The sequence below is a fragment of the Bombus impatiens genome, unplaced genomic scaffold (genome assembly GCF_000188095.3).
Source record: "Bombus impatiens unplaced genomic scaffold, BIMP_2.2 scf_2010, whole genome shotgun sequence".
NCBI classification, from domain to species: Eukaryota; Metazoa; Arthropoda; class Insecta; order Hymenoptera; family Apidae; genus Bombus; species Bombus impatiens.
The window spans coordinates 1,996-23,857 of NT_178429.1; the positions used below are offsets into that span (position 1 = coordinate 1,996).

General features: G+C 33.2%; 2 protein-coding genes and 1 long non-coding RNA gene across 8 annotated transcripts; 1 reads left to right on the top strand and 2 right to left on the bottom strand.

The window, feature by feature from the left end:
- Positions 1–2,067: 2,067 nt before the first annotated feature.
- LOC100748111 (inositol monophosphatase 2) lies at positions 2,068–7,616 on the bottom strand. 3 transcript variants are annotated; one of them, XM_033324259.1, is made up of 5 exons: positions 7,465–7,616; positions 4,665–4,798; positions 3,695–3,957; positions 2,858–3,115; positions 2,068–2,434 (listed from the first exon to the last, which is right to left on the bottom strand). In XM_033324259.1, the coding sequence occupies exons 1-5, from the start codon at positions 7,531–7,533 to the stop codon at positions 2,280–2,282; spliced, it is 879 nt and encodes a 292-aa protein (XP_033180150.1). In that variant the 5' UTR covers positions 7,534–7,616; the 3' UTR covers positions 2,068–2,279. The 3 variants fall into 3 exon arrangements, with proteins under 3 accessions (XP_033180150.1, XP_033180151.1, XP_012248390.1); XM_033324260.1 differs by having other exon boundaries at positions 2,113–2,434; positions 2,879–3,115; XM_012392967.3 differs by having other exon boundaries at positions 2,318–2,434; positions 2,832–3,115.
- Positions 7,617–11,980: 4,364 nt separating this feature from the next.
- On the top strand, positions 11,981–18,271 carry LOC112213907. Of its 4 annotated transcripts, none has more exons than XR_004462823.1 (4): positions 12,478–13,752; positions 14,641–16,145; positions 16,709–17,000; positions 17,081–18,271. XR_004462823.1 is itself a non-coding variant. In XM_033324261.1 (2 exons), the coding sequence occupies exons 1-2, from the start codon at positions 16,987–16,989 to the stop codon at positions 17,421–17,423; spliced, it is 357 nt and encodes a 118-aa protein (XP_033180152.1). In that variant the 5' UTR covers positions 16,694–16,986; the 3' UTR covers positions 17,424–18,271. The 4 variants fall into 4 exon arrangements, 1 of the variants encoding a protein (XP_033180152.1); XR_002947817.2 differs by having other exon boundaries at positions 12,479–13,752; positions 14,641–15,926; XR_004462824.1 differs by lacking the exons at positions 12,478–13,752; positions 14,641–16,145 and adding an exon at positions 11,981–11,998.
- On the bottom strand, positions 17,054–19,045 carry LOC105681786. The gene is made up of 2 exons (XR_004462825.1): positions 18,207–19,045; positions 17,054–17,580 (listed from the first exon to the last, which is right to left on the bottom strand). It is a non-coding gene; the product is annotated as an uncharacterized LOC105681786 (long non-coding RNA).
- Between the last annotated feature and the right edge of the window lie 2,817 nt (positions 19,046–21,862).

The window sequence follows — 21,862 nt, forward strand, 5'->3', positions numbered from 1 at the left end:
TTTGGTGGCGGTTCTACGATTTCCATGGCGTCGTTTGAGGATTCCAATACGGCGAACCTGTTGTGAGTGTTTATTTGTGTTGTTGTTTCTATTTTCCTTTTCTTTGTAGTATCAGCGTCGTTGGTGCGGAGAGTTCTGCTACACTTCTGCCACGGGGGAGGTAGCGCGGGGTAGCTGGGAGTCTGCTCCGGAGAGCCTGGTCGCGATTGCTGGGCCATCATCGAGCTAGTTAATTCGGAATGAATAACTAGTCGTGAGACTATGAGGCTAGTATTCGGGTTGGGGTTAGGTGCGTGGGATTTTCTTCTCCCTAAAGGGTAGGAAACACTTGGCTGTGTTCGCTTTCGACGGTTGGGCGACACGTGTTGTTTTCGGACTACACTGGGCACTAGAGACACGTCTGCACACTTCGGCACTCCACAGCGAACTGACAAGGAAAGAATGGCAACATATCCAAATCAGCTGGTTGCTGAAGCGAGCAAAACTCTCATAAAAAGAAGACTAAAGAAGAAACAGATCACTGACCTCACTGAAGAAATAAAATAGACAAACTCGAAGTGGTATCCTGCTGGGGGTAGCCATCCACATCTTATTTAGCAATAAAACTAGAAAAATTTACCGACTGCCCAGCTGAACAGATAATAAAAAAAACATATAATCTTTATATTTGTCATGATGAGCTTTTTCGACGCGTGGTCATTGAATTTTTGTAGTCACATCTTTTTATCACGTTTCAGTCTTTATACTGATTCCATATTCCATATTTCCTAATTTTTTGGGATTTCTTAATAAAGACAATGTGCTGGTATAAGGAAGAGATGAAATATTTATTATAAACTTGATAATTCCTTTCTTTCTCTTAATCGTTACTTCAGATTACTACGCTATCGTGACCTATCGACATAATTTCTTTTTTAACTTTAACTCCAATCCCCAGAAATAAGCAAAATAACAGATTTATCTTTCATCTATAAAATAACAATTAAAAATACATATCATTTTATATTGAGAAGAGAATTATTGAATGCTCAAAAATTGCTATACGCGTGAGGAAATAAATTTTACATAATTTTTACAAATTACTGAAGATCATAAGATTTTTATACGGTGGTATTATGAGGTATGTATAGTAGAACTAGAACGAAATGATTCTAGAACCTCAATTTGCCAGCAGTTCGCTATAACATTCGTTAAAAATTAAGGTACTGATGAGTTATCGATTTAACTCGAGCCTGCGCTTGTGAAACAACTCCCATCCTTTGTCGATTAGTTCGAACAGACTCAAGCACTGCATTATGAGAATTACATTAATTTCTATTTTTTTAAACAGGTCTGTCTAAATATGAATTCTGTGAGGTATTTTATCTCAATTCCTTTTCTTGTTTCTTCTTCTTATATTTGGTGTATTCATAGCAGAGCGACCCAAAATCGGATCGTCAATAAGAAAGTTATCATCAATAAATTTTAAAGTACGCGTAGTAAAATGTTTAATGCGATAAAAACGAAAATTACCAGACAAAATAGGAAAAGGACCTAGATGCTTGTAAGAATGTGAACAATTTCATTGTACTTCGCTAATATCTCTGGAAGTTGAGTGCGATTTTAGATAAAAAGAAAATTACATTGTAATTATATTTCGGGTAAGCATAATCTAAATTATCAGTTAATAAAAAAACTTAAGGTATTTTATTGTATGGTGTCAGTCACCGATAATTTACTGGACTTTCCGACTATATAATGACTGTGTAAAAACATGTAAATAGAACAGCAATATAATAGTATAGAATTAATTATATATTTCATTGTGCATTTTGAGTTAAAATAAAGTAATCAGTATGAATGAAAAAGCAAACGATATCGATGTTCTATGGTGTTAATAACACAGAGGTTGTTAATTGTTTTGTATTCTAATTTGAAACCTTTTTACATTAAAAATATAGACCTGTTATAAATCTATTATACTTAACTCATATCAAAAAGATTTTATTTAAAAATATAATGATTTAAAAATATTTAAAAATATTATAAATATACGAAATTATTTAAAAATATAATTTTGGGCTACAATTGATATATTATAGGATCGTACGCATACAATTAATTTGAATGAAATTACTTATATTATATTATCCTATTATTAATTTATATTTTGTATTTTAGTTGATAAAATTACTAATATATTCTAAAACTTAATACATGTTCGCTTCTAAATCTCAATTATTCTTAGTCAACATTTTAATCGAGAGAATTACGAAGTAAAATGAAATTTATTAGAATTTTTAACAAGTATTTATATTTATATTTTTTATTTCGTTTCTAAACTTCTTCTCCAACGTTTTTGTATCAGCTTCTTTTATTAATTTTACCAATTCATTGACCAACTTATGATTACCGGCTGCCAATACTTTTGGTGACATGATATTGAATTCTCCTCCTGGAACAAATCAGTTCTTTTATTTAAAAAATCATTAATAATCATTATTGGTGTTGTTATCGTTATTATTAAATTATTAATTTTTCGCAGAGCTATTATTTTGATTAATTATAGTAGGAATTATAATTTTAATTATCTAAATAATTAGAAACAGGAACGGGACACACATACAAAAAGCTGTGTTAAATGTTAATTTAAAAATATGTCACACACAATGAAATATACTTTTTACGTTGTATTCATGTAATGTATTAACCAGAAAATATAATATTAATATCATCTAAAAGATAAAAATGTGATATAATTGTTTAAAACAATGAGAGAAAAGGGAAAAGATGAAAGGATGTGCTAAGTCTTAATTTAGTAATATGTAGTATGTCGAGTTATTTGAGATTACTGCAAATTGCGTTAAGAGTTATCTACCATTTGTATCTATTACTACACCTCCCGATTCTCGAATGATAAGTACACCAGCAGCTACATCCCATGGCATCAAATTGTCGGTGTGGTACCCTTCTGCTGCACCCATTGCTACATAACACAAACTCAATGCCGCTGATCCTATTGTTCGTATGCCATGTGCTATCGAAACGAAAGCTTCCACTCTGCCAAGAGTAATGTCCCTGATATTCTCGATTGTTGCATAAGAAGCCTCTAAACAAAGTAACGAATGCTCCAGTCCTGAAAACACGTTATACGTGTACATTTTAGTAACTATTTAGTTATTAAATTATGCTATAGGAAGTAGAGATATTCTCTTCGCTAGTTGAAAATTGCAATGAGCTCGATGTCAAAGCGTTATCATAGTTTTACCATTTTTCGTTTATTTCTCATCTCAACGTTTGCTGTGTTTTAATTTATCGGAGATAATAAATTAATGGAATTAAACCTAACAGATTAGAATAGAAAGTTCGATATAAAGTATATTCGAAGCCAAATATAAAAAAGTAATTAATAAATAATAGTAACAAAAATATTAATATTACTATATTATACGAAATAATCCATAGCGAATAAATTTGAAATATCGTTGAGATTTGTAGTCATTTTTCTCAATATAAATGATATAAAATATGAGAATCAGTTCAACTTGTTCTACATATTTTACAATACATTATATTACGTCAAAACATACTAGAAATCGGAAAGAAAACAATATTTTATTTTGATTTGTCAATTTCGATAATTAATTGTATATAAAATATACATTGTATTAGATTGTATTGAAGAAATATATAAAACATATATTTGTAAACTCACTTTCTATATTAGAGCTTTTAATAAGCTTCCCATTTAAGTAGGCTCCTCGTCCTCTCCTAGCTGTGAATAATTGTTCTAATACAGGATTATAAACAATACCAATTTCTAGTTCTTTTTTTACTGCCAGTCCAATTGATATACAAGTGAAAGGAAAGGAGTGTACAAAATTTGTGGTTCCATCAATCGGATCAATGATCCACGTGGGATCGTCTGTTAATTCTGGTAAATGATTTGTGGACGAAACTGTTTCTTCAGCAATAAATCTATAAATGATATAAATATGACATCAACTCATTGTTACATGTTTCATAGTACAAAACTGTATATTATAATATATACAGTATTCAGCCAAATAACATATAAAAGTGTGCAGGACATAATTCCTTGTAGAGAAATAAGAAAAAATACAGAATAAAACTTTTTTATTCTTGGCTTACAAGTTTACAAGAAAATCGTGTTTGAAAATTTATCAAGTATATTTGAACATGGCTAATTTCAGACTATACAGGACTAAATAATCGATAGGAGGCCATTCTACGTGTGAAAATAAGTCGAAAATGCAGAATATAATTTTTTCTCAAGACAGTTTGTTCTGGAAAAAATAAATTTGAAAATTTATCACAGGCATATAAGTGCGAGATCGATTCTTAACTAAACATGATCGATCTCTATTTTCTTGAAAATAAAGCCTTAAACGGAAAAATTTTGTTTTATATTTTTCGTTTATTTCCGCTTCTACAATAACATCATATTGATTATTCACTCATATCCAGTCGGTCATATTAGCCATGTTCAAGTATAAATTGAAATTTCAAACTAAGTTTTTTCGAAAACTAAGCCGACAATGAAAAAATTTTATTCTATATTATTTTCTTATTTTCCCATAAGGAATCACGTCGTACCAGCTTTTACGTGTTATTCCGCCGGACCCTGGCAGATAGTAAAAAATGAATATTTATGAGAAACATACTTGTGTGTTGGAAACTCTTTAGCCAAGCTATATATTAAAATTTCTTCAATTTTTTTGTCAAATTGAGTTACTAGATCCCAATCTCCAGCTTTAGTTTCGATATTTTTGCATCCTTCAATCGCATCCCGAATTACCTAAGCAATACAGAAACAAGTTGCTTCTTTCTTTGTCAATTGTTTTCACTTTAGAATTTTTAAACACAACATTGACTTTCAACTTTCCTTTTAATATCAGAGTTGAATAGTAATTCGCTTGAGAATATATTACATTTAACCTCAAAATCCTCAGTCGCGTAATCACAATTCGCTGTTAAATAATATAATAGGGGAATTTATTGCTCCTAAGAAATATTCGTTTAATAAAAGCATGTGCCATTTGTATTTATAGATATTTAAAGAACGTCTTGCATTATTTAAATAAAGTTATAACTGAGTTCTGAGTGTTAGAAAATAAAGCATGCAATTTATTTATTTGAGGTTACAATAAAGAACGCAAGATTAATCACTAACTTGTTTATATAAGCTATAAATATACATTAGTTTTAAAAATGAAATGATTTTTGTTTTTAAGTATAACTGGTAATTGTCAAAATTAGTAGCTGGTTCAAATGTAACTGACAATTATCCAGACTAGTAGTTAGTTTGTTTGTAATTTAGCTGATTACAAATTACTGTTGATGTATGATATTGAATGTTCAAATTTTGAAAACAATCCTTCAGAAAACTAATTATTGTTTAATTAACTCTGTGTGATAAAAAGTGTGAGAAAAAATCTTTTCCTAAAAAGTTTTAAATACAGTAAATTGCATAAGATTTTTATAGAAATCTCAGGCCCTGGATACCTTTTCAATTCTCCGCAGATAATTTTTTTAAAAATACCGAAATAATTACATGCAATTATTTACTTGTCTAGCCAGTTTTATAGCAATACCAGCATGACCTCTGGTATACCTGTAAATTGTTGCAATTCTTAAAATAAATGAATAAGTGCGAGAAGAAAATTACTGCCAAATAATTCCCACTTTTGTAAGATCACACAAAATATAAAAAATATTATAGAATTCAAACGGATTTTTACGATCTCTTATCTCTGTCTGTCTGTTAAAGATACCAATTTTTCTAATTTCTACATTTTTACATTTTAGAACTATCATCATTCCGTCAGTGGATATAAAAGAAAATATAAAAGATTCTATCTTTATACTTCTTTCTCTATTCCCTGCCTGTGCCTCTTTCTTTTATTTTTATTTATTTTATTATTTATTTTATTTATTTATATTTGTTCTTATTTCGTTTTCTCTGAAAATCTAATAAATGTGTCTTAAAACCATTTACAATTAGTTTATGCACCATAACGAAATGGAATTCTAAATAATTGTATCAAATGTGCAATTTTGTCGGTAACTGGCTTTATTACATATATATTTTTATAATATATTTTATAATATAATATAATTTTGATAATATAATTATATATGATTTATATAATTATATATTTTCGAGAAATTTCAGAAGTATATATATATATATTTGTTAATAACTTTATAGTTGTATCGCAAATAGCAATGTTATATACTTTTTAACTTCAATTCGTGTAATTGTATAATTTAGAGTACATCTTTTGTTATGTATTCAACATATACGTAACAATCCATGAAATTTTTTGTACGATTATAAAATATATGTATGTATAAATGTCATTGTAAGTAAATGGAGCAATTATCGCTAAATAGTATTCACATTATTTTTTGTATTGCCAAGTCCCTTTCGTTTTTGATAAATTCATTTTAGTTTTTCCAAAGTAAAGCCTACTTTTCCTTTAAAAAAAGTTAAATTATGACATTTTACTTGAAAACTGCAAAAATACTTTCGCTGATTTTAATTAAATATTTGTATGATGTAGTTCTCGGAAAAATATTTGACACGTATTTTCTTCGTGCTCCTAATCATGTTGAAGGAGTGAAAACAGCTCTGGACGTTATGGGTTGGAAATACATTTCATCAAATATTTATTTATTTTATAGTTAAACGCAAGCTGTGGAAGATGTAAATGATATAAGATGGTTTCAAAAATTTATATCAAAAATCAGTAACAAACGATAAGTTATACACTATTAGACCTCCACAAAATTTTGTGACAGGTAGAATTCAACATTAGTCAGAAAAATTAAATCGTGAAAGTACTGAAAAAATATTTTAATTCGCAACTTGCGTCGGTAGATAATAGATGAGCCGTACTACTTAATTTTGGAGTATTAACTTTCAGTGTCAATTTTAGTTTTTATGCAAAATATTCAATTGATGATTTCTATTGTGTAAAGTGCAAAATCTAGATGAAAACAAAGTATTCTAAAGCTAAGTAATTCAACCCAAACTTCTGTGAGTCATCTACATTCAATGGCATCAGTCGAAGCTATTGGAGGTTAATAACAAAAAATCGAAAATCTTACAGAGACGAACAAATTGCTGGATATTTGGAAAAGAATTATAGATAACAATCAATATTTTATTCAAGATTGATTATTAGTCTAAGAAATTCTAGTTACAAAAAATCAATTCATATTTTAGAAAAAGTAGACAAAATTTTCGGATCATTCCAGTAGTATAAGCACTTCTATAATTATAAATATTCTTGTTGGTCATAAAGCATTTACGTATTGTTATCTGTATGATTGAATTATTCAATGAAATGTAGGTTGTATTCCATAAAGTGAAGTAAACATTTCCATTTCCACAGTTCCCTCGCAAATAAATTTTTTAATTTGTTAATCTAACTGATTTAATTTATAAATTAGAAATACCTTCCCAGTTTCAATGGTAAGCTTCAAAACGAAATCGTAATAACAATTTAATTCTTGCTGATCGATCATATTGACTAAATAGGGATCACTGACTTGCTGCTACTGTACTAACAGGTTGTTTAAACTAAACATTCGTTCGCGAAAGCTCTGCTTTTATGCTACGATGTGAACCCCCACTATAAATTTGTCGTCGCATTATTTAATATGATTCCATTGTTGTACTGATTCCATGAGTTCTATTCCATTTCATGCATGGTATATGTGATTAATACTATCTGATTTCATGTAGCTGTAATCAGTTTGTAAGAAATTGTTGATTATTACTGAATAACAGAAAACTGTTTTCAAGCCTATATCATGCTATAATCTTTTGTTGTTCGAAATACCAATATTAAATTCAAGTATATTGTGATCACCATTCTTTTTTGTAAAAAAGAAAAATGGATTAACCTGTCGATGTGATGTGAGATGTATTTTGTTGTGACGTGCATATATATATATATATATGTTATATAACATGTATATTATATGTTATATATAATGTCACACACGCGCGCGCGCGCGCGCACACACACACACACACACGCACATATACACGTCACAGCAAAATACATTACATAGCACATCGATAGGTTGACCCATTCTTCTTTTTTACAAAAATGAATGGTGATGAATGGTGGTGAACGGAAAAAGTAATAAAAACGTACGGTCGGACACCAATGACGTTGAATAAAATAATATAGCGTTCTAGATTAAACCTTGTTCCGGAACATTGCATTTTTTTAAACTTTTCTTGATATTACTTTTTATTTTTTTATATTACTCGACGAATAAAGTCGAAATATATCAGTTTTGAGTATAAGAATCAATTTGTTCAAATTTATGCGTACTTAAAATTTGATACCCTTAGCTTACTATATAGCTTACGTTGTCTTAGACATTAAAAGCAAAAAACTCTTTAAAGCGTTAATCTTGATTGATACTACAAATGCTATTGCTGTAGTATTGGTAGATCATTTTTCTGACCACCAAAAGGCAGTCGGTAACTCTTGTCCAAAATGATATTTAATGTATTTTTTGGAAGTCATTGGGATCTGATCCCTATTTTCATTATTTTTCAAAACAATTAAAGGAGGTTTCGTTAAAATCCATGAGAACGTCACACACATCTCTGATTATTAAATAATGTAAGAAAATGTAACATATTTAATTGAAAATATTTGCACTATTTTACGGAGAAATGTAAAATACGGATGTAATCTTGAAGGGAAATTTCAATTTGGGAACTATATTACAAATAGTTTGAATTTTATGGCGTGGAGTTATTAAGATGCCAGTAAAATTCCATTTATCTAAACTCTGTTTATTGGCACGAAATTCTAGTTAGATCCAATTAACTGAAGTCCTATGGAGAAATTGAATCCACTTAACTGGCCGTGAACTTCTATCATTTAAATAAGAAATCATAGGTAGTGGGGAGAATCAATAAATTCCTATTATATGAGCTTTAGTTATATAAACTGTTTGTCGTTTGAGGGGATCAGATAAATAAAGCATTGTTTAGAAAAATTAGATTTTACAGTTTGTTGTAATGTATTATCTACTTGATATTAAATTATTTAAGTAAATTACTCACAAGCTATGTTGATTACCTTTATAAATTGAAAAGAAAAATGATGATGTTAAAAGACCTTATATTTTCTAAGATATCTTGATATTTCCAATTATTTCGTCATGACCTGGAGTATATACATATAGGAATAAGTTTATCTTTTATTAGAAGCTATTTTATGTCTTATGAAATTACAGTAAGTAAATATGATTAATTTAACTTCTGTGAGACTCATATTATTCATACATTGTACATTCCTGTGCTGTTACACTGGCTCATTGGTATATAAAATTAAAGGATAATTTCTTTGATGAAAAATTAATGATATTTAAACTGTTATAATTTCGTTGAAAAAATAAAATTGTACAACTACATGAGCTCATTTTAATCCTCTTTCACAATTCTGTGTTTATTCTTTTAACAGGTAGTAAAGCGAAGATATTTTCTCTTTTCGAAAATTTTACAAATTCAGACAGCTCTACAGAGTTAAAATTTGTTTTTCTACAGTAAGAAGTGAGATTCGTGGTACTTCGTTCGGACCAAACGTAAACACGACCCTGGCTCGTGGTATTTCATTCAGAACTATCGTAAACAACATGAGTCAGACTCGTGGTTTCGTTGTTCTCGATATTTTCTTACTTCAGTTACGTGTAATTGTTCGTTACGCTCACACATTTAGGTTATAATTTCCTAAAAGGATTAAACAATCCTTATACCTATCATGCCAGTAAAAAAGAAAATCTAATATTGATGATGGTAGTGAGAAATATATTATTATTGTGGATAGCGATTCGGTAAATACTTCTGATAATGATAGTGATGGTAGCGATATTATGTTTCCTATTGTGTTTCATTGTTTCGAAAAATATCACGCAGTTGAAGATTACTAATTTTCTACGAGTTTTCTCAAAACATTATTAATTTAAATTAAGTATTAATTTACAAATTGCTATTGATACATTTGTAGCGGCGACATTGTTTTGCCCGGAGTTTATTTGTTCTTACATTGCTTGTAAACTAACGGTCTTGATACTCCGAGGCAAAACAACAACAGGATTTGAATTGTCCTGACTCGTGTACCGCTACATCACCCCCCCCCCTTCCAGTGATAACGTTTTTATTGAGTTAAATTTTTAAAATATCCACAAAGTTTCTCTTGTCGTCATTATTTTTTATTATCGATACACACGATCCGATGATCTACGACGCCTAACCGAAACCTGTCTGGAACCAATCGGGAAAACGGACTCTACGTCCGGATCGAGTAATATAGCCATTCCTGGTGTTTTCTTCCGCTGTTCGATCGCTGCTTGCGCTGTTTTCGTCGTGCGCGTTCGCTTGCTTTACCGGAATTAGTATGTCACGAGGTTCGGCGGTCTTCTCTTCTAGATCGTCTGGGACTACAAACGCTGGTTTTAAACGATCTATGGAAACCGTTACGTCACGATTGTTTATTTTAATTATGTAGTTTTTCTTGTCTCTTTTTACAACCTTAAACGGTCCGTCGAACTGAGGTAGTAAAGGGCCTCCTATCGCGTCATGGCGCAAGAGAACATACGGCGACGATTCTAATTCTTTGAAAACGAAAATTTTCTTTTCGCCATGACGCGTGACCGGATGTGGCCTGACCTTCCCCATCTATTCTTTAAACCGGTTTGCGTATTCCGAGTTGGTCCGCTGCTCGATTGTTATGAAAAATTCTGCCGGCAATCGTATGCCGGTGCTGTAAATCATTTCGGCTGCCGTTGCGTTTAAGTCCCCATTTATCGCGGTTCGAATGCCTAATAATACAATGGATAAAATTTCGACCCAGTTGCTCATGTCGCTTGATCGCCGCTTTTAGTTGCCTGTGTAAGCGCTCTACCATCCCGTTAGACGCGGGATAATAGGCGATCGTGCTTGACGCCAAGCAACCGGCATAACTCCTCAAACAGTCGCGATTCAAATTGGCGTCCTTGGTCGGTCGTGATTCTTAAAGGTACGCCGAAACGAGCTATCCAAGTAGAAAGGAGGGCCGAAGCAACGGTTGGCGCTTACATATCGACGATGGGAATGGCTTCGGGCCAACGCGAGAAACGATCGATACACGTTAAACAATATCGATAATCTTGTGAATATGGCATGACGATAATGTCTACGTGTTCGAACCGGCCTGCTAACGTTTTGAACGTTCCGACTTGCGAGGATACGTACCTGGTGACTTTGCAGCGTTGACATGGTATACACTATCGCGTCCAAGTTCGACAATCTTTATTAATGGACGGCCAGACGAAACGTGTTGTCACCAATTTTTTTAATCCACTTTTAAACAATAAATCATTTTTGTTCGCTGATGAATCGATCATAATTACTTCCCAGACATCTTAAAAGTATTAGTTGTGCCCAAACATGTTTATTATTTCACAATTCCTATTGTTGAGCCGAAATAACATACATGCCATAAGACGTATACATTTTGCGCAAATTCGAGCACACTGCTAAATAGCTAAATGGCTCGACGCGTGATCGACCTTCTTGTTTATTGTGGCCCAAGCAATCGTTTAACAATCGAGTTAACGGGTAGGACAAAAGGTCAAATGAAAAGTGTACCGTCGGCATTGGAATAATTCAAAGTATATCACGAGGAGGTTGAACGGTCAAACTTGAACCACGTATGGCGTATGTGTAGTGTCTGTCTGTTTAGTATGTGTAATGCGTGTGTAATATGCATACTAAATGTGTGTGTAATTATTATTTGTGTAATGCGTATTTAGTTTCTGCGTGCTTAGAGTGTATATAGGATATGTGTTTTTATATGCGTTTCTGGCACATGTGTAGTATGTGTTTATTGTTCGAACTGTACACAGTTTGTGTGTATAGTACATGCGTTTATTGTATGTTACAGCGCGCCTCTATGGACAATCGATGCCAAAAAATTATAAGGTAACGGGGAGAAAATAGCCGCTTCTAAATAAATGAAACATACACACGCACTTATCGCACACATACTATATATAATGAACAGCCAGACACTATCAATACACGGCACATAATATTCAAGTGTGACCATGCAATCTCCTCGTGGTGTATCTTGACTTATTACAATACCAATAGCATTTTTTATATTTCAAATGTCAATAAAAAGCAACAAGAAGTCGTACGACAACCTTTAGTTATAAAGGCGAGACTTACCTTTACAAAGTTATCTTAAAACAGATCTTGAAGGAAATTTTTCAAACTCCACAGAGTCATTTAAATTTGTAAAATCTTCGTAAAGAAAAAGTATCTTCAGTTCCCCAGCCGTTAACGAAAAAATAAACACAAGATTGTAAAGGAAAAAGCTTCGTGTTTTAAAATGAGCCGAGATAAATTGTTATCCAATTTTATTCACAAAATTACGACAGTTTTAATATCGACGATTTTTCATCTAAAATGCAGTCAGCCTTTAACTTTGTACGCTAATGTATTATCATATCTCACATATTTTTTTCTGCATGAGAAATCATACTTTATATCGACAATATTAATCTCGTGATAGATAAAACAGAATTTGACGAGGCAGTCGGTCAAAATACTAATTCTCAACTAGGTATATACGGTACCTACGGACGAGCTATGGTACCGGAATAAGATCTTTATATACATGATACAATTTGATTCAGATTAATAAATACTAATAAGCTAGTACAAATGAGTGCTAGTGGATCAGGTCAAATATATCCAGGAGAACAATTATTGAATGGGCCCAAGTGAATCAAGATTGATTAGATTAAGTCACATGAGATAATGTGTTCAGGAAATGGGTCTGTGCCACTGATATCTCAAATTCGCAAATAATATTTGGAAGGTCAGAACACCTGAGTAGCACATCAGAATCAGGCTATATAAATGTGACTGGATCACTAGGATCAGGTCATATGAATTCGGGTGACCGACCTAGGCTAGAGCATATGGGCACTAACGGTTCATCTAAATCAGGACATGTCAGTACAAGCTTCCCCAGGTGCACGAATAAATCACGACTATTGAGTTCAAATGTTCCTGAGCAAATGAGCACAAGAACACTCTTGTTACAAAGAGAAATAGAAGGAGTTGGAAGTCAATTGAGTCTAGAGACAATAATAAAATCAAATACAATTAAGTTAGACAAATAAGCAGTAGCCGGAACGGACCCGAACGGACTGAAAATCATTTCGGGCATTACAGCAGTGGAGAGTAAAATTTTATCCTTTTTAAAAAAAAAAGGAACAAAGGAAAATGACAATCCCTTTACTCCAAAAAAAGCCCGGTGAAAATTCCAGTCAACAAGAGCAAATATGCTGATGAAAGTGAACTGCATATCGACACACCTTCGGAATATTTCGAATATAACGATTATAACACTCCAATGACGGCAAAAACAAAAAGAATTAAGGAATGAAAGAATTAATTAATCAAATCGGCCATGAGGAGGCAGAAAAATATAAGAGATCTTACAAAAAGCGAGGAGGAAAGGATATCCTCGCAATCAGAAAGAGAAATAGAATACTCCATTAAACAACTGGAAGTGAATGTGTTAATTAATACACTAACTGAAGTGATTCTAAACACAAACAAAATAAATACGAAACTTCACCTAGCAGAGATCATTAAAGAGAATAACGAACATATAAGTGGCACTTCTGAGTGGATCCAAGGATTAAGTAAAAAAATAAAGGGTAAGTGTTATGTCGCGTAAGACCTCCCTCCACTCCATCCCTCGCTGCTTGACAGCTAACGGTCCACGTACCGTCATTCCGACCCTCAACAAACCTAAGAACCCACCATAAACCTTTAACTTTTAACTTCAATGTTTCAACACATGTTTTTCAGTTAATCTGTTTGTCCTAGTGGTTTTTCTAATCCCAGAAATTTTTTCGGTTTATGGCTGGTGTTTAGAAAAATCCTTGAGTTTATCATACGCTCTTAAAAATTACGGAGAAAGCAGGTAGTGACCTAACGAAAAAAGCGGTTATTTATCTAACGGAAAATCCGGTTCTTCCCTTAAACAATGACACCAACTAGCAACATTGGTAGGAGGTTCCTTTCCCTCTCATCTCTCATTAGCATTGACTAAAATCAATGGACATCGCAGATCGTTGCCCTGTCCTTACTAACGAAAAGTGAGCAACGAATCCGCTTTCTCCGTTCAAAAAACCACACCCACACCGAGCTTTCCTCCGTAATTGCATGAGAGCGAAAAGTCAGTCAGTTCAATTGCTATTCCTGCTATACTAAGAAAGTCAACTTCTTCTTATATTCAACTGCAAGGGCCTTGCTCTACTACGAAAGAACAGTCAGTGCTCATCTATCGGAGTGTCATACTTCAAAGTATCGTTTACGACATTGATATCATGACTCTTGAGTGTATTAAGTGTTGGAAATATAAATTTTATAACCCTGTTAATCGCATTGTTATACCGCATCAATCGCCCCTATTATCCCACAAGAAATAAGAGGATCGATCTGTTCGTGGTGTCGATTCTTATAATCCTAACGGGAATTTACGACTTCCGTTGACGCGCTTCCTCGCGATCGCTTCTCCCCGCGATAGATCGAAAATACAGTAAGGATTACACCGGTCAAGAAAACGGTTACTCATAGAAAATCGGTGGCAACGTCGCGCCCTAAATAGTAGCTACAAAACACACATTGATATAAAAAGGACACTACCAAATTAGTAAAAGGCAACAGACCTCCCCAGTGGAAGACAAAGGGGAAGATCTTAGGGAAAGATCTAAGAAAGGAGCGTTGGCGTAGATAAAGATTACACCGAGAAGGAAAACAATAGTAGTGAAATTAATGAATGGAAAATTCAAATAAATAAGAAAACACTTAGAAAAGAGAAGATTAAAAAAAATCGAAGAATATCAATACCAACCCAAAAGGAACAGCAGAAAAGTGAAAAATCAGCAAAGAATTCGCAATAGACCGAAAGCAATACTTGTCAAGGTCGAAAGTGAAAAAGAATGTGTCGAAACCTACAGAGAGCTTGAGATTTATGGAAGCTCTCAAGAAAACGACTGGTGTTAGGAAGACAAGGTACGGGAATATCTTGGTCGAATGAATAAAAGCAAAAGCATCAGCAAATGAGATTTCAGAGAAAATAAAGACGATTACGGAAAACCGAGTACAGTCAACACCACTACAAACTATGGTGTCATTGGAAGTCAAAAACATCGATCCGCTGAGCAAGGAAGAGCTCAGAAGCGACATTTGTAGTGACTTAAGCATAAGTAACAGAAACTGTGTCGACGTCAAAACACTGTCAATAAACCCATGGGGAACATGACAAGCCATAGTTGTGATCCCCGCATTAACTGTTCCTGCCAATTATAACAATTTAAAAATCAGAGCAGGATTGACAGTAACAAGCATAAAAATCTTGCCCAAAATCAATAGATGTTTTAGGTGTCATAAAATAGGACACACCTCAAATCAGTGCAAAGAAGTTAGCTCTGGAAAGGCACTTTGCGGGAAATGTAGAGTTAAGGGTCACAATATGGAGAACTGCATTAACGAACCACGCTGCGCCATGTGCAGCGCTCATGGTTTAGCAAATAAAAATCGTGTCACTGGGTCATTGGTGTATCCTATATACAAAAGAGCGATGAAAGAGGGGAATACTAGAATAAAAAGATAAAGATTTTGCAGACAAATTTAAATGGCTGCAAGTTGGCACAGGATTTAATGTACCAATGCGCCTATGAAATCAGAGCAGATATCGTTATCATCTCTGAACCAAAGAAACAATAGATGTACTGGTACAAAAACATAAAAGGTGATGCATCCATATAGGTTACATTATTTAACAGTGCACTTCCATGTGATGATACCATAATACAGGAAGACGGTATGGTGGGAATAAGAATAGGGGATATTTCCTACATGAGTGGATATTGTTCCCCTAACATCAACCTACTATAAATATGTTGACAAATTAGAAAGCTTAATGAAAAGGATATATAAAAAACAAAGTAAAATACTTATTGCTGGCGATTATAATGCAAAATCGACAGCATGGAGCGGAGATAAAACCGACAAAAAGGGTAGAACCTTAATGGAAGCTTTGGTAAAAAATGGAATTACAACCATAAAAGTGAACAAAAAATATATCTTTCTTAGGGGCAATAGTAATAGCTATCTTGACATAGTGAACGTAAATAATAACCTAGCTAGGCTTTATAAAAGAACAAAGGTCCCACAAATTTTTAATTTAAATTTAACAGAATTGAGGTCATTATAAATTTTCGATGAAGGGCTTCGATCCGGACAGGTTTATTAATAAATTTGACGAAATAAAAAATAATGTAATAATTGTTGAAGTGGTAATCACTTCTAAGAAAACTCTACATCTGGTCTTTTTAGTTTTCTCAAGCACTGAAGCCATCGACAGCGTGTAGACAAAAGACTGCGACAAAGTCAGACCATAAACAGTAGACAGGCGACGTTGTCTTCGGGATTTTCAATTATTGGGTAACACAGCTAGCATGCGGACCTGGACCAGCTCAAATTGTATTCTTACTTATAATTACACTTCTATTTAAATATATTTTCTGCCTTACAATTTATCCACGAGTTTTCTCTGTTTACACATCGAGTAACCTCAACAATAATAAATTTTACAACTTACAGGATGAGCCATGGGGAATTTCTCCACAATATTTTAGAAAAAACGCGTGAAGCCGAATTAAAAAAAGTCTTTCTACCAAGGGGTAAGAAGAACGAGAACTATTGGTGGAATGAGAATATAGCTCCACTTCGAAAAATGGAAAATAAAAGTAGAAGGGCTGTATTAAATAGCCAACAATGCGGAGGATCTTACCAAGATATATAAGCAGAATAAAGGAACTGAAAATATTAATTCAGAAAGACAAAGAACAAACGTGGAAGGAATTCGTTGCAGTCTTAGAATGGGATCCATAGAGTAAACCCTATAAAAGCGTTATAAATAAACTAAAAAAACAAGAAACCAGTAGATAACATAAACTCAAATAAAATTAATAGCATTATAGATACACTTTTCACCACAAAAACAAACATAACTGCCGAAGAAGAGAGGCGGGATGGTAGTTACGAGGAAGTAACAAGCGACGATGTATGTATCACCGTCCAAATGGAGGAGTTAGCGAATGCCATTGGACGATTAAATTTTAAACGGGCAGCTGGCGTGGGTGGGGTCTCTGGAACAATATTTAAATTATTATTTAAGCATAAAGCTCACAACATACTAAGCATGATTAATACTATATACAAAATAAATAAAATACTTAAAAAATGGAAAAATGCCAGAGTAATATTGCAAAACCAGGAAATAATCCCCTCCTTCCTTCTTCCTATTGGCTCATAAGTATACTACCTGCGATGAGCAAGACATGGGGGAATACTTCGAAATCCTCCACTGAGAAATATCTAGGGCAGGAGCCATATCACAAAAGCCAGTATGGTTTCCGCAGAGGCAGGAGCACAGTTGGTCCCATCATATAGGTTAAAAAATTTGCAGATTTCTGCAAAAAGAAAAATTTAGTATACATCCAGATGGCTGTCGACATTAAAAAATGTTTTCAACATCCTTAGTTGGTATACAATAATTAAGGAAGCCAGGCAAAGAAAACTTCCAGGAAACTTATTGATATTATATGATTACCTGAAGGACAGAGAGATTATAATTCAAAGCATTAATGGAAAATTTAAAAGTAATGTTTACGCTATTATTATGGAATTTAGTGCACAATGGACTTCTCAATAAATTTGATAATATAATAAAATTTACAAACTGTAGCCTTTGCAGATTATTCGGCAATTCTAATGGGTGTCAATAAAGAAGAAAGTATAGAAAATAAACTAAATATAAACATAAACACAATTATGACTTGGTGTAATAACGCTGGATTGCAAATTGCAAAAGAAAAAACAGAGATTATTCTATTGACTGGTATGCTAATACCTAAGATAATAAATGTAAATATTATAAATACGCTAATTACTACAAATAACACTATTATATACTTGGGATTAACAATTGACAACATCAGAAATTACACTGCGTATCTGGAAACATTATGCTGTAGAGCTGATGCATTTAGTCAGAATGTTGATAGTACTACTTCCCAACATAAATGGTCCTACTAACCTAGTTAGAAAATTGTTCTGGGAATCGATGGTACTATATGCCTCTCCTGTATGAGCTGAGGCTCCGAAAATGACTAAAAATAAAAAAAATATTAAAAACAGTACAAAGATTGGCCATAATGAGGATGTCAACAGCTTATAGAGCTGTCTCTTATGCAGCTCTATGCATGTTGCCAGGGAACATGCCAATACACATTAAAGCACAGCTGCAAAAAAAAAGATATATGAGGTGAAAAAAGGCACATATTAAACACGGCAGAAAATATAACCGATAGGGTGCAAAACTCACTCAAGGGAGAGATAGAACAGTTGGAAGAAACAACAATTGAGGATTGGAGAAAGGAATATAAAAGAAATTGGACAAGAAAATTGATAAACAACGTAGTCATCTTTATAAAGCATAAAAAACTTATTAACCATTATACAATGCAAATACTTACCAGACATGGTATCTTTAACACATATAGAATCAGAATAAATAAAGAAAGCAATAACCAATGCTGCGATTGCACTGAAGAGCTCGATGATGCTGAACAGGTATTGTTTAAATGTCCAAGATGGGCTTCCCAACATATAGTCTGTGAAAACCATGCTGGTGAAATTTTAAGCACCAAGAATATGATTACATTAGTTACAGCAGACAATGATATATGGAATCACTTCCAAGTATTTTGTGGCTCCATAATAAACTTTCTATAAAGCTTAGACACAGGATATAGCCCATAAAAGCTATTTTAACCAAGAAGTGAAGAAATTAATTATCTGTTATCTATTTTTATTTATTCTGTTCTGTCCATCTATTTAATTAACTATAGTAATTGTTTATTTAGTTATCTTTTTATTTATCCATTAATTAATTAATTAATTAATTAATTTATAATTTGAATTATTCATTAAAATACCGCTTTGCTATGTTATTTATTTACTTAGTATTTATATACACTAATTTATAGTTACTTAATGTGTGGAACAGTAATACAGATTGATATGTTTCATAACTTAACCTATACACAATGGAATGGTAGTACCGTTGTGATAAATTGAAAGTTTAGTAAATTAAACACTGTTCATCGACATTGCACTTACGCGCGTCCAGCGATAACCACTTAATTGTGTATGAAAGTTTAATTGTAAATGTCATATTGTTTTAACTAGATATGGAGCTAGCACGTGGTGTATAGTGTCACATCCCGCGCTGCGCACGCGCCTTAACGTAGACTAAAACTACCAATAGCGCGAGTGAGCGCTCCAATTTGAAATTTAAATAAATTTTAACAATTTGTATAGAAACCAAATTCGAGCCTCACAACCCCCACGGAATAATCCGTCACATGGCGACCCCTCCAAGATAGACCTAAATATAAATAAGCGACATAGAAGAAGGAGAGATAATTCCTTAGTTCAGAGTAGTTAATTCCTCAGTTCTGTGTGATTAGTTCCTCAGTTCTTGGTGATTAATTCCTTGGTTCTTAGCGATCAGTTCCTCATTTCTTGGCAAGTAATTTCTTTGCTCATAGCGATTAGTTCTCAATTCCTTTAGCTCTTAATTTCTCAGTTCTTTTGCCTTTCAATCCTTTAGTTCCTTAGCTTTTCAGCTCTTAGTTCCTTTAGCTCTTAGTTTTTGCTCTCAGTTCTTAAGTTCTTTAGTCCTTTAGTTCTTTAGCTTTTAGTTCTTTGTTTCATTAGTTCCCAGTTCTCGTTAGTCTTGTTAATCGACGTATTTGCATTTGTCAATTTGTAAATTATTGAAAATCTATCAAATTAAAATCTTGTAATTAATAAGAGTGAAAACGTATTGCGAACGATTGTAACTTCGAGTATTTGAAATTTCAACGACAATTCTGTCAATATCCAATTAGAATACGAATAAACATTTTTTTGTGAAGAATATTTGTCTAATAATATAATAGGATTAAGCGAACATTTATTTTCACCAACTTTAATCCTCTCCCGTACCAGTACTCCTACGCGTAGCAGGTTAGCCGAAACGTGGAGTTTAATTGCCAATCGCATTAAATAACAGAAAAAACTACAATTTAATCTGAATTCAAAAATTAACGGCAACACAACCAAAACGAGCCAAACAAAATGTAACAATTAGTTATATTGCCAGTAGTTATATTGAGAGTATTGAATATGGCAATATCAACATGACTAGTTTCTAACCAATCATCGCAATATTGTCACCAGTAACTATTTATTTATTAATTATTAATTCCTGATGCTTTATCTAGTAGTTAACATCTAAACAAATGTCGCTAATTTAGATATATCTTTAGAGATATCTTACTACTGGAAATTATTTGATAAGTAATTACTCTTTTTAAAGAATATTTTCATTTACAGGTACTTTAATATTCGAACAAATGTCATAATTTAGATATATGTTACATGTTGCCAGCAACTTAGATACCTTATTACATTTTATTAATTATTTTATTTATTTATTTTAATAATAAAGAATTCTGAATATACTAATTTTAATTATATAAATTAGTTAGTTAAACTGATAAACTAGAAAACGTTGAATTATTGTTTTAGTAATCGAACAAGGTGCCGCAAATTTAGACGTATATGATACGATGTAAGTAACTTATTCTGAATAATTATTATTCATTTTGGTGACTCATCTTTATTAAGTATTTAACACCTGATCACAATGTCACAATTCTAGACACGTTCGCGGCCGGGGGCGAAGTAAGGCAGATACAAAACATTTTTTTAGTAGTAATGATTCAGTTTAAAGGAGTGCCAAAAACCATCAAAGTTCAGTGTAACTCCATAAAGTCCTCATATCCTGGAAACTACTTTACATAAAAAAATCCAGGCGCTTTCAGAGAAATGTACTTTTTAGAGAAATTAAACTACACCAATAGTTTTCTACTAAAAGTCATATATGATTACAGATTTTGCACTTATATTGAATTTTTTGCCTCCTGAATGCAAATTATGAATGCGAAAAAATATTACTTGGATTTGTTTAACTCATCGATTGTGAAACTCGTCAAGAGAACGACATTGGAAATATGGAAATTGAAGTACAAAAAGAAGACAACAGAAATTTCAACATTGAAGATCCTAGCCAATTGACAGAACACAAGAAACAGTAAATTTAATAGTTCAGCATGGTCCTGTACAAGTTACTCAATTTAACTTCCCTAAGAATGAAAATAACAGGAGTTTTTCCGCAACATATTTTACAAGAATACTGACGAATGGACAAAGGACAACACGAAAATGGCTAATTTATTCTATAATATATATAATATATTCGGGACGATCCGATCCCGTGATCGGCCTTGCGACAAAACCACATTGCCTCGGACTTCTCAGAGGACACCCTCAGTCCCAGTCCCTTGATCTCGGTGACCACGCAGGCCACCGCCAGCTCCGCCAGGCGGATGGTTCTACCCCATGCCGTACCCCAGACCAGCACCAACGTGTCATCGGCGTAGCACGCCAGTGCCGAGTTCGGAGGCATCGGCGTCCGAACCACTGCGACGTTCCACAGCAACGGACCCAACACCGAACCCTGTGGGACCCCGCGGTGTACAGTCCTCGCGGTCACCCATCCGCCCCGGACGGTATAGACGATACTCTGTTCCCGGAGGAACGCCCGGATTACACCCCGCAGGTACTCGGGCACCCGATGTAATT

Bases quoted from the DNA above. Each gene is read 5' to 3' on its own strand.
- LOC100748111 (XM_033324259.1), bottom strand. From the start codon at position 7,533: ATGATCGATCAGCAAGAATTAAATTGTTATTACGATTTCGTTTTGAAG. The intron at 4,799-7,464 runs GTATTTCTAATT...TGTATTGCTTAG, and splicing joins TTACCATTGAAACTGGGAAG to GTAATTCGGGATGCGATTGA. The intron at 3,958-4,664 runs GTATGTTTCTCA...TATCATTTATAG, and splicing joins AAAGAGTTTCCAACACACAA to ATTTATTGCTGAAGAAACAG.